Genomic DNA, 14,999 nt, shown 5'->3' on the forward strand with positions numbered 1-14,999 from the left:
GACAGACCTTTAGTTTGGTAGCTTCTAGCTACTGAGAAGCCTTGAGGCAGGAGGAAAACGCATCTTCCAGGTCAGAGCCAATGAAGAAGTCAAGCAGAGGAGGCCAACTGGTTCAGGACTCAGCAGTTCTTGCTTCTGTAGCTATTGACAGCTGTCTTGACCGTGAGTTAGACCCTGCTTCTCTACAGAGCAAGACCTGTGATATTGTTAGGAACATTTTCATTGCCAGGCACAGGCATTTGTCTGGCTGCCTTGTGTCTTTTGTGGCCTTTTTACAGCCACACATCCAGCTCCAGCCGCAAAGCTGAGCAATCCTCATGCCAGTCACTGCAACCTTAGCAATAAGAGGCCTTTCTGATATCCAGGATTAACTAGAAGTAGCAGCAATCTGGCCACATCATAGCCCCCCCGCCAAGCCATGTACCTCCGTGCTGGACATCACCCTGTACCCGTGAGGAGCATAAAGGCTGTGTTGGGACCACTTGCCCATCCATTGCTGTCTTCTGTTATGGCTTTGTGGATTATGCTTTTGTTCCCTTTGCTTTTTTTGGCAGAATGCTGCTCTAAAGGGTTGGCCTCTGACATATCCTGGCTATTTATTTATTTATTATTTTGGCTGTGGGTGACATATAAACTATTTGAAGTTATGTTGCCAAGAGTTGCCATCTCAAGGCTTGTTTCTGGATCCTGAACAGCTTCTTTGGCAGGTGGCTGCTGCCAGAGAATTTCGCAGCCCTTCCTTGTAAAATAGCACAGTGCAACCCATTTCTGGTGGGTGGCTCATGTACAGCGCTTGGCCGCAAGCTGCTCCGCTGCCTGCTCTTTCCTCTGACTCAGTGTGGTGTCTGCTCCCTAGGGCTGCCTCTCAAATCCTGTGGTGACTTCAGGCAGGGTATAGGAACTGAGCGTAAGGGGTCCTTGTGGCCATCATTGCAGCCTCATGAGCCGCTTTCCCCGAGTCCCACACTGCTCTGTCACTGCAGTTCCACAGCTGCTCATGGAACTGCACTCACCATCAACCCCTTCTTGAATTAAGCAATTATCTTCTGACTTTGGATAAATGATGCTGTCTCTAGAGCACAGATTCTCCATTTCTCTTACATCCTCAGCAGTCCTCATTTTGGCTCCAAAGGCTGCTTAAACCAGATTGAACCAAGTGTTGGCTGGCACACCTCAATAGAATCTGGGCTTGAATTCAGCCCTGGAGATGTTAACCAACCAACCCACCTTCAGCTTTGCTGCTTTGCACCTTCAGAGCGACTTTCCCTGCCCAGTACAAGCAGGTTTGGATCTTTAGGTGAGCAGGTGGTTTCAGTGAGGCAACGGTGTCAGTGGATCACACTCCTCTCTTGAGCTCCCATCCTTGAGCAGCTCTGTATTGCCTCTAACAGATGGCATTGCCACTTGTGTTGATCATTTTCCTCACGAATTAGCATGCAGACCATGTTTTGTACAAGGTTTGATTTCTATAATTAGACATCTTGCCCACCACACCAAGGGAGCCCCGACAGCTCCCCGGCGGGCGCGCCGTGGGGCCGGTGGAGTCACAACCCCGCTGGTGGGGTCGTGGCCCGCGCCCGCCGCCCTGCCCAGGCCGGTCCCGAGCGCCACGCCGGCCCGGCCCGGCCGCTCCCCGCGGAGCCGCTCGCTGCGCCTTTAACGACGGCGGCTGCGCGGCGGCGCGCGGGCTGCGCGGTGGCGTCTCCCGGCGTCGTCTCCCGGCCGCGTCGCCCAGCGCCGCAGGCGGGTGGGCGGTGCGGGGCTTCCGCCGGGAGCAGATGGGGCGGCGGGGCGCGCGGTGTGGGCGCGCCGCGGGGGCCCCGCGGGCGAGCAGCTGAGGCGGCGGGCGGCAGCTCGGCTGCCAGCGGGCAGACCTGAAATGGCGAAGGCTCCGCGCCCAGGTGAGTGCTGAGCCCGCGCGGCGGGGCGGGACAGCCCTGAGGGAGCGCGGGGTTGCGGCCCTCGCGGGCGATCCCGGCGCCGTGTCCGCCGGCCCCCCGGCACGGTAAATGCAAACTTCGGTGAATGAGGCATAGGTGCGTTTGCCCGCCTCGTCTTTTCCGAGCGGCGTCCGCTCGGTTTTCGGTGCCCGCGGTGGCGCCGCGCGGGGCTGCAGCGGCATCACGGGCGCCCGCCCCAGCAGCCGCCGTCTGGGCGCCTCCCGCTTTTGCTCCCCGGTGCTGGGCCGGAAAGGGTCTCTCCGTGCTCTGTGGAGCTCTGTGGCTGCCGCCTGGTGGAGCCGGTGCTCGCTGCCGCCTGCTCGCGGGAAGCAGCCTGGGACGCAGCAGCCGTGGGCTCGTCTGCAGGCAGGCGGGCCGCTCATGCCTTGCTGCAGGGAGCAGGCAGGTGCGGTCTCCTGTGCTTGTAGGGTCACGTACTTCAACTCGTGCGGCCTCCAGAACCGGAGCAGTTGGGAGGTTGCTTAACTGGGGTGAGGCCAGAGGGCTTGGGCATACTCAGAAGCAAAGCCCTGGTGCCCGTGCCTGGTGGCAGGGCAGCCCCACACCAGGTGGCCTGTGCTCTGGGTGTCAGCTCGCAGCAGAGATGGGAAACCTCTTGCAGAAGTGGTTTTCTTCTAGGCTGCACACAGAGCCCGTTGCTGTTTAAGGTGGAGGCCTAACTGTGTGCGACTGAATGCCTGCTGGTCTGCACCCGAGCCTTGCCTGGTGTTTGGTGTCAGTTCTTGCACAGCTTTACAGCAGCATGGTAATATTAAAGCTAAACCCAAAGTTTTTGCTCAGCAGTGTTTGTTGTTTGTTTGTTTGTTTTTTATTATTATTCCATGAAAATACACAGGGATTGGTGACAGCCTAGAGACATAGTGCTCAGGAATATGAGAACATCAATAATTTCGGAAGATGCAAATGAAGTATTGAACTAAATGGTTGTTTCCGTGTTTGGAAAATGAAGAAATAATCAAGTGAGGAAAAAGTCTCATTGTTTTTTCTTTGGCATTGGTTTTAACTTTACTTGGAAAATGAGGGAGCATTGCTTTCACTGTCAGTGGTACTTGAATAACGTAGCTTGCTCAAATCCAACTTTGCACAGGAATTTTAGGAACTTTAAAGGATGGTACTTGTCTTAGATGCGATTCCACCTCACTTCAGTAGACAAAATAGGACTTTTGATGGTGGCTTCTTGATGTTGTCACGACTTCTTATTGTAAAGAAAAGCAGGAACTGACCATTCACCATGTAGTTCTGGCAGAACATATCTGAGTTAGGAGCAGGGGAAATGTGCAGCTTTTATAAATTTAGCCTACCGAGTTTTTCACAAATATGCACAAATATGTTGTGGCCCTTGCTTGTATGTACCCTACCTTGCAGCCCCTGCCAATACTGTAACCTTATGACAAATAGAAAGACCAGCATTTTAGTAGCCATGAAATCTGCTGCTTGATCACAGTTGAATGATACGTGTGGTTATAAAGGGCTTTTAGAGGTGGCTGACGTGACTTGTTTGAGTAGCCAGATCTCACCTGGAGGATTCCAGATCTTAAGCATTTGGAATAGTCCCTGCACAAAAAATTACTGGGCATTTGCAGGATTGTAGGTCGCAAAATCCTATAGCAGCAACTGCAGATCCCTACCTGACATGTCCTTCTGGGGGTGGTGTGGTATCCGCTCTTCATCTCCTACTTCATTTTTTAACAGGCAGCAGTGACTCAAAAATGCCTCCTCAGAAAGCCAAAATCTCTGCACTGTGAAAGCAGAGTCCTTCAGATGTGATGCAGGCAGTCCACCTACAGTCGTTGCAGGAAAAGGTTAGAGACTATTCATATCTTCTCTGGTTTTGGGGAGTGAGTTTGTAGGAGGTGATGATACTGCTGAGAGGGAGGGTGAAGTTACCTTCTGCGGGGGAAAGCTGGCGCGCGCAGCATCGAGGAACGGCTCTGGGAGATGCACCGCGTTTACAAGAAAGCCTCGTCTAGGATTTGGAGCCTGAACAGTCGCATTAGACCTCCTCTCTGTCTTCCTCCCATTTCGCCAGTAATCCCATAAGGTGCAAGACTGGAAATGTCACTGGTACCTTAAAATAGGGGCTTAAAGGGCTGCATGGCTTAGTTTCTTGATTTGTTTCCTGTACTCAGTGAGCAAATACATTCCTGTCCTTACCATCTGCTGCAGAACTGCCAGCTGAAGGATATACAGAGTAGGTAACCAGGGACTTATAATTACTGAATTGGTATGAGATGAAAGATACTGCGTGAGGAATGGGAGAGAGGAGTTGGTTATGTTGGCTGCTCCTGACCATCGTGGTGTCTGGACTTTTCCGTTGGTTAGCTCTTTCACTTCTTGACAATGGAACCTGCATTTTGTGTGGACTTCTGCCTGTAACTATGTCATTGGTTTTGTCAGCTGTGCTCTTTGCTCTCCTTTTGATTTTAATTTAGGGACTGGTGCAGCCACAGTGAGAATAAAGGGAGTTCCTGACACTCCTGTTTAACATTTCTTGGTATCTGCTCAGTCTTGCTGCCTCTCTTCTCCTTTTTCTGTCCCAAGCTGCTTTCTTTCCAAAACTGACCACTTCATTCTTCCCTTAATGCTTCCCTTCACCTTTCCATTTTTCCTTTGTACCTGTCACCCTTTTTCTCAGCTCCTAGAAGCGCAGTCTCAGCGCACCGCCCGCAGCCCGGCGCTGCTCTCGGAGGGAGTGCTCTAACACCTCTTGCTGGGCCGCGGCTTCTCTGACAGACTTGCTGACTTTGTTCGCTCCAAGACCCTACTGATGTATTGCCCCTCAAGGATTACCTTTCTTCTCCTTTTCTCCCACTTACATGCTCGTGACTTCTTGCCTCTCATCTTGCTGCCTCTTAAACCAGGACGTTTCTCCTAATGCTTGTCCCACTTATGTCCCTTTTAATTCTTCCTCTTCTGTCCTCTTTCTGAAGTGCCAGCAAAGCTGCTGAGTCTGCGATTCGCGAGGCTGTAAGTGTGCAGATTTCAGCAGGGCAGGGCTTGGCCGGTGCTTGGGGCACTGCGGGTTCGTGAATGGACAGAATGGTTTGCTCTGGTGGCTTGCTGCAAACGGTGAGATAAACTGTGCATGTTTCCACTGCTTTCCCATGTCAGCTCCTAACCTTCCTCAGCTTGTCTGCAGACTAGTTCTGGGAACCAAACAGATGGAAAACTCTTTGTTGCCTTAAATGTTTAGGAAGCTTGTTTTCTGCTGGTTTCACAGTCCGTGCCCGCTCCCCCGCAGGCCCGGGTGACTGCGCTCCCCGGAGGGAAGGGGGAAGCGGCATCACCTCCCTTCAGAGCGGCCGCCAGTCAGGCGGGTTGGATGCCTCTCGCCCCTGCATTGGCCTCCCTCTCCTTTATTTGCCTCCCCGTCTCTGGCTCCCTATGTTCCTCCCCCCGGCCCATTACTCTTTTATTCTCCCCACCTTTATATCCCTCTGTTGGGCCCCCCGCTCTGGCTCCCCATCTTCCTCTGGCCTTGCGCACTCTCCCCCCTTGGCCTCTCTTGCCGGCAGCCACCAGGTCCAGCTCTGGCTGCCCCTCGGCCTCTGGCCTCCTGCCGTCTTCCCCTCGCTCCACTCCTCTCCCTCCCTCTCACTCTCAGCCTCCATCTCTTCCATTGGGTTTCTCTCTTTTCATTTTCCTCCTCCTCTCCTCCACCTGTCTGGCCTCCCACTTTGTCCTCTGAGCACTCTCCCCCTTGACCTTCGACTTTTTCCTTCTCTGTCCACCTTGGCCTAGTGTGCTCTCTCTGACCTCCCTCTAGCTTCCCACTTTTATTTTTCCCTTCCTCCCTCCCTCTGGCCTCCTCTCCCCCTTTGGCTTCACAGTTCGATATCCCCCGGTAGGCCTCCCATTGCACCCCCAGCCCCTTCCACAGGCAGTGGACTGCATGTTGGTTTCAGCTGATTTCATTTCAGTTCCAGTTTCTGCTACAGATACATTGTGTGACTTTGGATGAATTCTGTGTGGCCTTGCTAACGATAATGGCGTATATGGCCTTTCTTTCCTGGTGGTCTACGCACAGGTGAGGGCTTAGTCTGAGCGAGCTGTAGTTTTCACTCTGGAATAACTGGAGGGAGGATCAGCATCTCCCTCTGTCTTACCTGAGCTCCCGACTCTGAGGACTGTCTCTGGTAATAGTCAAATTCACGTATTTCTAAAGTACATCTTCAGTTCTAAGTTTACCAAAGAAGAAATAAAACAAAACTAGAAAATAACAGTAGGTGATTTTGGCCTCTGGTAAGTCTCAACTGCATAGTCACTAAATAACACTATGTGGGTAGCTCAGTTAAATCACTTAATGGGTAGGCAGGAAGCCTCTGAAACCGGCAGAAGAGAAAGAAGTAGAATTATGCAACAGCAGCCAGTGGTAACAGCAAAGGTTATTTCTTCTACCCAGCATCTCTTTCCAAATGGAAAAATGATGTGTAGTTCAAATGGTAACAATTCCAAAACAACTTTTGACAAGTGGAAATGTTTTGATCTGTGCAACAGAGTCTGGTTTTGATTATTTTTTAATTGAGATTAATTCAGTCTTCAGCACTTTATGTAAAAGACTGAGTTTTCAGTAGCTATGAGAATACTGCATGCTATTTTGTCTCTGCTAAAAGTAGGTTGGTTTGGTAGTATTCAGGAGTGCTTTTTTTATGATTGCCTGACTGTGGCATGTGCTCATGTCTAGGCTTGATCAGCAAATGCTTATTACCAAGCAAAATATGTAGCAAACTGCTGGGCCTGCTGCAAAGCTTGAAATCTGTGCTATTATGACAGTGACGTGAATCGCATTGAATTAGTTTCACAGGAGAGCCTGCTGCTGTAATCGCATCAGCTGAAAACTGCTGCTCTTGTCCCAGGCTGCTTGAGTGCGTCTTCCTGGGAGGTCTGGTGCGAGCACACCTGGGCCTGGATGCTCGACTGGCCGAGGCTGGTACGTGAGCGGTACTGCCCGAGCAGGTGAGGGGCTGCCCAGGCTGGCATCCAGGTCAGCCTGCTTGCTTTCCATCTGCCCTGTTGGCCTGACAAGGCAAACATTGATTCATGCATTGTAGAGGAGAAGAGGCCCTTTAGGGGCTGCTGGAGTGATTCTTAAACTGACTCCTCTGGCCTGTGTCTGCTGTTCTGCTTACTCTGTCCTCTCACATAAACAGTGATGACCCAAGTCATGGTTTCATTTTCAGCTGCAGTCAGTGTTTGTAAAAGCTAATTCAAACGGAGGAGAAAGCAGAACCAGTGCAGACAGGTACTGTGGCTGTGATTTCACACCAAGGCTAGGCTTGCTTCCCATTGCTTTTGTATAATGACTTTTCGACTCATTAGATCCAATGGCAGAGCCATGTATCTTGGTAAAGTGTGCTGTCCACTAGAGGACGTAATTTCCACAGGCAACCGTTCCTTCTGTTTTATAGAAGGAATTACTATGCTCTACGCACATATTTCATCTCCAGATGTATTGCACCTAAAGAGATTGGGCCTACCATGTATGGTATTGGTTTATTATAAATCGGAGGTAATGTCAGTTACTGGAATGGAGCAAGTAGATGGCTTTTCTTTCTCCCGACTTGATAGGCATTTTCAATATGGTCTTCGCGTAACAAGTACTATTGAAACAGCATTTTTGGTACTAGTAGCAGAACATGTGGAATTATTGAGTGATAGTGGGGGGGTCAGCTATTTTACTGCCTATCACATGAGGATGCAACTGATTGTGTCTGCTGCTCTTGCACTTAGGGAATCTGCTGTACAGGGTATAGATTTCAACTGTGATACTTATTTATAGGTCTTAGTGTTAAGAAAATCGATATCTAACATGGGTAAATGGGATAATGAGCATATTATGAATCTAAAAATATTACCTTAAAGGATTCTTTTTCAACAACATTAAGGAGTGACTTTGCTTTTAGTTAGCAATGTATGAGAGCTTCTGGGAGGTTGAGGTGTATGGTGAAGTATGGTGAGTTTGCAAACCCAGATCTAGTATAGCCATGATGGGGAAAATTGTTTTCTGTGGGTCCTGCAAGAGTTGTGTTCACCCAGATATGTGATAGTGTCAGCCACAGAAGAATTAAAATGTGACATGATTTAGTTCAGGGAAAATCGGGAGAGTGCTTTTCAAAGTTGCATTTTACTCATGCATCACATCACCTCATCTCATGTCACCAGATCACAGATGCAGTAAAGTACCAATGGGATTCCAGCTGTTCTTTGCAGAAAAAAGCAAGACTTTTTCAACAGAAAAAAAATCACTGATTGCGATCTTAATTATAATTACAATTAATTTTAATTAGTGTTAGCCTAACTAGGGAATGCAGCTTCTGTGTATGGTGCTGCATGATGGCTCTGCTTTTGTCATCTCCCCCACTGCTGTTGTGGGTGCACTCAGGGCAAGCCCCTAGCCAGCTCCCTCTGGAACAGCCGAGTTTAGCAACCTGCAGTGCTACGCAAAAAAAACCACTTAAGGTAGGAAACTTTGCTTCTGCTTCTCCTAGAAGAAAAGCACCTGTACATTTCTGTGAACTCTCCTTCTGCCGCTTGGAAATGTTCCCCTTGTATCCTACTGTCAGTTTGTCCTGCTGCCTCAGCAGCCTGTGGGAGTTACTACATGTGCTTCTAGTTCAACTATTGTGATTGGAAAATTAGTTTCTGTTAAAGGCATTGCATTTCTACATGGTTTCCCCTTCTGTCCTTAGGTGTTGTGATACCGAAGAACTGAAATGAAATGTAAGCTGCTACCCTGCTTGCAAAAATTGCTGAAATCTGGCTGTTAAGGATTAGTCAAAAATCTGATAAAGAGAAAGTTTGCTGAGTTAGAAGCATCAAGTGTCATTACCAAGGAGTTAACCTGTATTTGAAGTTAAGACTTGTCTTCTCCTTCTCTGAAAAAAAGTAATAAAATAAAACATGCAGCAGTTGACACTGTAAATCAAATCAGCGAGTCCAGGCAATGCAAGTGTCTAATGCAATCAAGAAATGTTAATAGAGTCCTATTAAGGTGGCTAATGCTAATCTGCTGGCACAGAAGGAAGCAGACTCAATAAGACTAATGTATTAGGGCGATGCAATGCAGTCCAGCCAGCAAACAAATGTGGATGTGAAGAGCTGCTGCAGTGAGCTTACACAGACTTGTGCCGCTGACTGTTGCTATGTTTAAGCTGCTTTTAAATGTAGAAGCATTCCTAGTGCAATGTAATAAAACTGATGCTCCCAGGGGCTTTTCTCATAGCCAGAATTTATGCCTGGAGATGTGTGACACTTGTGACACTTTTCTCTGCCCTCCCTTCACAGTCTGCACAGAACCCCAAGGTCACTGGAACCATGCATGATTCCATGCATGGAACCATGAGGCCACAGGTCCTGCCAGGAGCTTGCTCCAGCACCAGCTCGCCATGGGGTCACAGCCTCCTTTGGGGCATGTCCCCCTGCTCTGGCGTGGGGTTCTCCATGCGCTGCAGGTTGATATCCACTCCACCGCTACCCTCCATGGCTGCCGGGGACAGCCTGCCCCACTGTGGTCTGCACTATGGGCTGCAGGGCCTGGAGCCTCTCCTCCCTTCTTCACTGACCGCGCTGTCTGCAGGGCTGTTTCTCTTGCGTTCTCACTCCTCTTTCCGGCTGATGTTGCACAGCAACTTTTCCCCCTTCTGAAATATGTTACGACAGAGGCGCTGCCAGGATGGCCGATGGGCTCAGCCTTGGCCAGCAGCGGATGTCTTGCAGCCGGCTGGAACTGGCTCTGTTGAACGTTGTGGAAGCTTCTGGCATCTTCTCACAGAAGCCACCCTTGTAGCCCTTTTGCTGCCAAAACCTTGCCATGTTAACCCCATACAACTTCAAAGCTTTCTCTGGTATAAGTGTAGATAAACTCTGTGACCTTGGACTTTGGGATCAGAGCTTAGACAGCTGCACATAAAGGCCACGAGTCCCTAGAGCGGTTACTACCATCAACAGAGTAGAAAAACCTGATTCTGACAAACTCTGCAAAACTCGGATGTCTTCTGCATCCCATCAAGATAGCAATGAAATTTGGTTGAGCTGCAGGGCAGAACAGGGCTCTACGCACAATCGAAGTAAGTAGTGATCTTTGGTGGGACTTCCAGAGTACTTAAGTACTTTGGCATCTTTTTTTACTTTATATCTGGGCCTTGTAGAGATTATGTAAAAATCTGCATGTGCTCATTGCTGCATTACATTGCTGTGCCTTGAGATTCACATTCTTTGTGCCTGGCTGGGTTTATTTTAAGGCTATTGCTAAGAAGCAGGGCTGTTTTGCAGAAACGTTTTGGAATTGCCATGCTTGAAATCAGCTTTCTTTGTCTTTCCCTGTCTTGAAAAACCGACACAACTTCTGTAAGCCTAAAAATGAACACATCAGAAGATATTCTTCCCTACTGCCAAAGAGTAAAGAAAGCAAGGAAACAAAAGAACTTGGGAATCAGAAGATGAGAACAGAACCCAAGCGAATTGGATAGGTTCTGGTAAGAAATGTACAGGAAAGAGCAGTTACTGGTACAAGCAGATGCTGCACAGACATTGTGAATTGCTTATCATTTATAGGTATGCTTCAATTTAGAGCCAAGACAGTGAATTTATGCAGTATCAGTGAGCTTTCCTGAGTGGCGATGTGGCTGAGCGGGTGTGGATTGACTTAACAGAATCCACTTTGCTTGCACCTTGAGTTCTCGGCTTTGTTCTACATTTAAATCTCAGATCTGCCACCATGTTGCTCCTGGGCTGCATGGTCTGACCTGGCCAAAAAAATGCAGACCTTCCCATACACAGGTCCTTACATGTCCTTGCTGTCCTTCATCTCCAGTGCGTTTTTACCCCACCAGTATATCTTCTCTTACTTATGCTTCTTCCACCACCATTGCTATTACAGAGTTTGTAGGTTGCTCCCTTTCCAATATAGTTCTGTGCCCTTTTGTGCCATTTATGCAATTACGCAGTGTGAGCTTGAGGCACACAGTTCAGCGTCTCTCTGGGATGCTTCACGTCACAGAGCTTCTGATCTGCATGCTTGCAAACACCTGTGTGCACGCAGTTGTATACTTTAGGTTTTTTACTCCTTATTTTGGTCTGCAAACAGCTTAAGGTGAGAATCTTCTTTTTCTTAAGATGAGTACAAACTTATCTGTATTTTTAAGGGAACTGGGAATTAAGGAAAAGTAGTGGCTGTTACGAGGTCTTTAAACAATTGTTCTGCTGTATCAATGAATCATAGCAAATGAATGATAATCATAATGAGGAACGAGTCTTCAGTGAATCATACTAACTGGATCAGGTGAATGCATAATTGGAGAGCTTTTCAAGTGGATGCTTGACTGAAAAAAAATACAGTACCAGATGTGATCCTAGGACCTGATGGTGTCTTGTGTGGGCTTTATTTTGTTTTCTTTTTTCCTAAGCGTAGCCAGTCAGCATGGCTTCAGTCATAATCACAGGTAATAAAAGTAGAGCTGCTATTTTGTTAATCTGCCTGTACGTTGTTTTTTACGGAGTCTGTAGGATTTCTGTTCTTTGATTTGTTGTAACAGCCAGGAACTTCAGTCCTAGACTGAGATCACATTATGTGAAGCGGTGGGAAACACAGAATGCATAGAACAGTCTCTGCTTTGGAGGAGATCCTGTGCATTACTGTACATGCTGCAATATAAAAATATTGTGATTGTTCATTTTCCGAGTAACGATCATGTGCGATCAATCCAATCTGAACCTGGATACGTGCAAGCGAGATGTCGAGAACGAGGTACTTGTGTGAAGTGTGGTGGTGTTCCACCGCTGCCTCTGCTGTCAGGGAGCACCGGAGCCCCGGCTTGTGCCTGGGTTACGCGCCGAAGGCTGAGACAGGGGAGTCTGGGGTCTTAGGTTGACTTCTGCGATGGCGGCACTGTATTCCTGTAAGGAGCACTGACTCCTTAATAAACAATTATTTTGATTTTTTTTTTTTTTTTTTTTTTAGCTAATAAATTGCTGTTAACTGATCTTTTTTTTTTTCTTGCTTCATTTTTGGACAGCTAAAATCTGCTTCTTCCTACCACCTTTCATTCATATTTCTAATTAGTTCATCTATAGATGGGGTGAAAGTAGAACAAAAGCCTGTACCCAGTGGCGTGTTTTCCCCAGAATGATGTGGAAGGATGCGTCTCCTGCCTGAGCTGCTTTTTTACTACTGGGAGAAGGACATGGCTTTTGTGGACAGGGCCACAGGATATTAGATTTCAGGTCTGATGTCATCATTTAGAGAAATTAATAAACCCAAGAACATTATTCTGTTTGGCAAGGAAAGTCCTTTCTCCAATAGCTGCAGTGTTATTATGGATATGGGGAATTTGATCCCTGGTTCCCCACTGGCTTGAGGGGGGACTTTGTTAATATAAATAATACATTTCACTACTACTTTCTAGTGTTGTGGTGCTGTAGATTGGAGGAGAACTGATATAGCTAGGCAGGTCTGGTTTACTAATTACAAATTAGTTTGAATATGATAGTCCATTGGGACCATCTGAGCTGTCATGACTGCATCTGGTGCTGTTCTTATTCTAATGCGGTTTTACCTTGCTGTCTCTGAGTGGCAAGCTTCAGATGAGAGCCCCAGGCTCCAGCAAAACAAAGCTGTCTGATGAAAACAGCTCGGTGAGTGAGAATGCAGTAGTTTGTCTGTAAATCTGTGGGCCAAATAGGATGGCATTTCTTATAGAAGTGAAACGGAATGTAAATGGGAGCTACTGCCATGTCCCGGGGAAATGCTACTTAATAAACAATGTACAGTTTGAGTGTTGCAATTGAACAGCCTTGTGAATTCAATAGAATTTATCTTTTCAAGTCACTGCATTAGCTGAAAGTGATGCAGGCTTGTCCTTAACAAGAACTTGTTTTAATTGCTTTTGTTAGGTGAAAGTGAGAGATGTAGTTTTGGTGCCATCTTGGGAACTTTGGCTGGCTGTCGAGATTAAAGCACGCGCTCCGACCACCGCGATCCTCTTGAGCCACCTGCACAACCTGTTTGTGAACTTTGGTTTGTTCTCATTAAGCCTGGAGCAGAGGTGAGGATTCCCTGGGTTAACGTGAGTCTCTCTGTGTTTCCAGCAGGCCCACGCCGATTCAGTGCTGCTCAGTGGCACATGCAGAACGTCCTCAAAGACTCTGTGGAGAGCTCCGATGATGAATTCTTTGATGCGCGAGGTCAGTACATGGTTCTAGTCTTCCTCTCCCTGTTATTTCCCCAGTTTTGCAGCAAGTAACCAAGCTCCTTTGGGGCTGAGCTGACAACATGTACTATCTTCAGACTGAGATCTGAAAAAAGAACGTCAGATCTTCTCTCAGGGGTTTGTGAACAGGCCTAAATTTACTGGAGATGGGTGCTGGGTGGGTGAGCGAGCTGCCATGGACTGGATCTGGTGTTAGAAGCAGCGTGACTGCAACAGTCCCGAGCTCCATGGGCTCTCAGGTGCCCAGCCCCTTTACAGCTCGGGTAGCACGGGTTGTTACGGCTGGAGCGCCCTCGTTCGCCGTTCCCGAGGGAGGTTGTGGGTGACTGTTACTGGTGGCCAACTCTTATAACCAGTGCCCTGGGTTTTCCATTCTGGCAAAACTTTCACTGAAGTGACTGGAACCTCTGCTTGAAAGGATGTCCTATAGTAGGTTTGTTTGTTGTGTTTAAAAAAACCCCCACTCTTAAATATATTCCGAGGAACAAAGTTCCCTCATCTGTTGCCTGTGTTAATAAGGTGTATATTCAGTTCAGGGCCTTTTTGAAGCCTGAGACATGAGATATGCATCAAATATCAGTTTTCTTCCCTGTTCTGGTACAGCTAGACCTACAGTAATACCTACTTGGCTGGTGTAGTGGGTTCTGTATCTGAGAATCAAGAAGCAATCGAAGGGAGAGTAAGGAAATAAGTGACTCAGGTAAATAAATGAGAGCGTTTTAAAAAATATTTATGGGTGGGCTGAGGCACAAAGTCCAACTGTATGTTGTCTGGTGTCACAATGCCAACTCGTGCCCAGCCAGAAATTGGCTCAGATCTGCACTTCTGAGCTGGGATTCAGCAACCCATCTCTATTTGAAAAGGGATTTGAGAGCTCTGAGTGCAGAATTCAGAGCTGTGTGTGTGTGCACGTGCCAGTGCATGCTTCAGAAAATACATGGCTGAATGCTGTTTTGGTTTTATATACCTGTTCTGAACCAAACGGCTTTCTTGCCTGAAAGAGACTTTTAGCACAGGGATGTTCCAGCTGTCTGCACAGGGAGAGAAAAGAAGTACAGATGTTGTAAGCCGATTTGTCCCTTGTAATCGCCGGTGTCGGCGGGGGCGCGGGCTCCGCAGCGGCTGCGCGGGTGAGCCGTGTACCTACGTGATTTTCTTTTCTTTCCCCAGATGGATACTTCATTATTATGGGAATTTAACATCATATTATGAGTGCTGTAAATTGTCATAGGTACAAAGCTGATATGGATGCATCACTAAGACTTTGGGGGAGAGACTGTGTGGCATATATGTGTAGATACATATTTGTTTACTCTTTTAACCGTAGGAATGGTAGCTAGTAGTCTTGTGTTTTAGAAGCAGAAGCAAAGTCTCAAGGTATTTGTGTTATGTCTCATGAGAATCCATGCCCTTGGAATCCATCTCAGTCCCTGGAAGTCCTTCGGGCAATCACAGAAATGTGCATCGTCCAGGTGATCACAGGTCCTGGCAGTGAGGAGTAGGCAGGATGAAACACAATCTCCAGGGGTTTGGTGAGGAAATAGCAGTCTCTCTTTTTTCCATGGGGCTGTTCATGGCTAGGTTTCATGAAATGAATGTACTGAAATATTCATGGTAAGATAATTGTGGACAGTATCAAATTCCAGGCAGTAAGAACAGCTGAAGGGATTCACCAGGACACTTGAGTTATTTGCCATCCCGAATTTGCCACTGTTTTAAGCTCTTTCAGTCATTCTTGGCACTTTGCTACTGTGATATTGCTGCCTCGTGTACACTGAGTCCTGCTAAGGGACATGACTCTGCTTATACTACATGCTCCATGGTCTGAAAA

At 47.7% G+C, this 14,999-nt stretch overlaps 1 protein-coding gene across 8 annotated transcripts in view; it reads left to right on the forward strand.

The window, feature by feature from the left end:
- Positions 1 to 1,766: 1,766 nt before the first annotated feature.
- The window catches only part of PITPNM3 (PITPNM family member 3), a 55,781-nt gene continuing 42,548 nt past the window's right edge, over positions 1,767 to 14,999 (forward strand). For 2 of the 8 annotated variants that reach the window (XM_071817170.1, XM_071817174.1), the window contains exons 1-2: positions 9,913 to 10,027; positions 13,047 to 13,142. In XM_071817170.1, the coding sequence (XP_071673271.1) occupies positions 9,949 to 10,027; positions 13,047 to 13,142 (175 nt within the window). In that variant the 5' untranslated portion in view covers positions 9,913 to 9,948. Of the gene's footprint in view, positions 1,902 to 3,653; positions 3,764 to 9,912; positions 10,028 to 10,949; positions 12,962 to 13,046; positions 13,143 to 14,999 lie in introns of those variants that run through there. The other 6 variants (XM_071817175.1, XM_071817171.1, XM_071817172.1 and 3 more) reach the window with 6 other exon arrangements.

This window comes from Patagioenas fasciata, chromosome 19 (assembly GCF_037038585.1).
Source record: "Patagioenas fasciata isolate bPatFas1 chromosome 19, bPatFas1.hap1, whole genome shotgun sequence".
NCBI classification, from domain to species: domain Eukaryota; kingdom Metazoa; phylum Chordata; class Aves; order Columbiformes; family Columbidae; genus Patagioenas; species Patagioenas fasciata.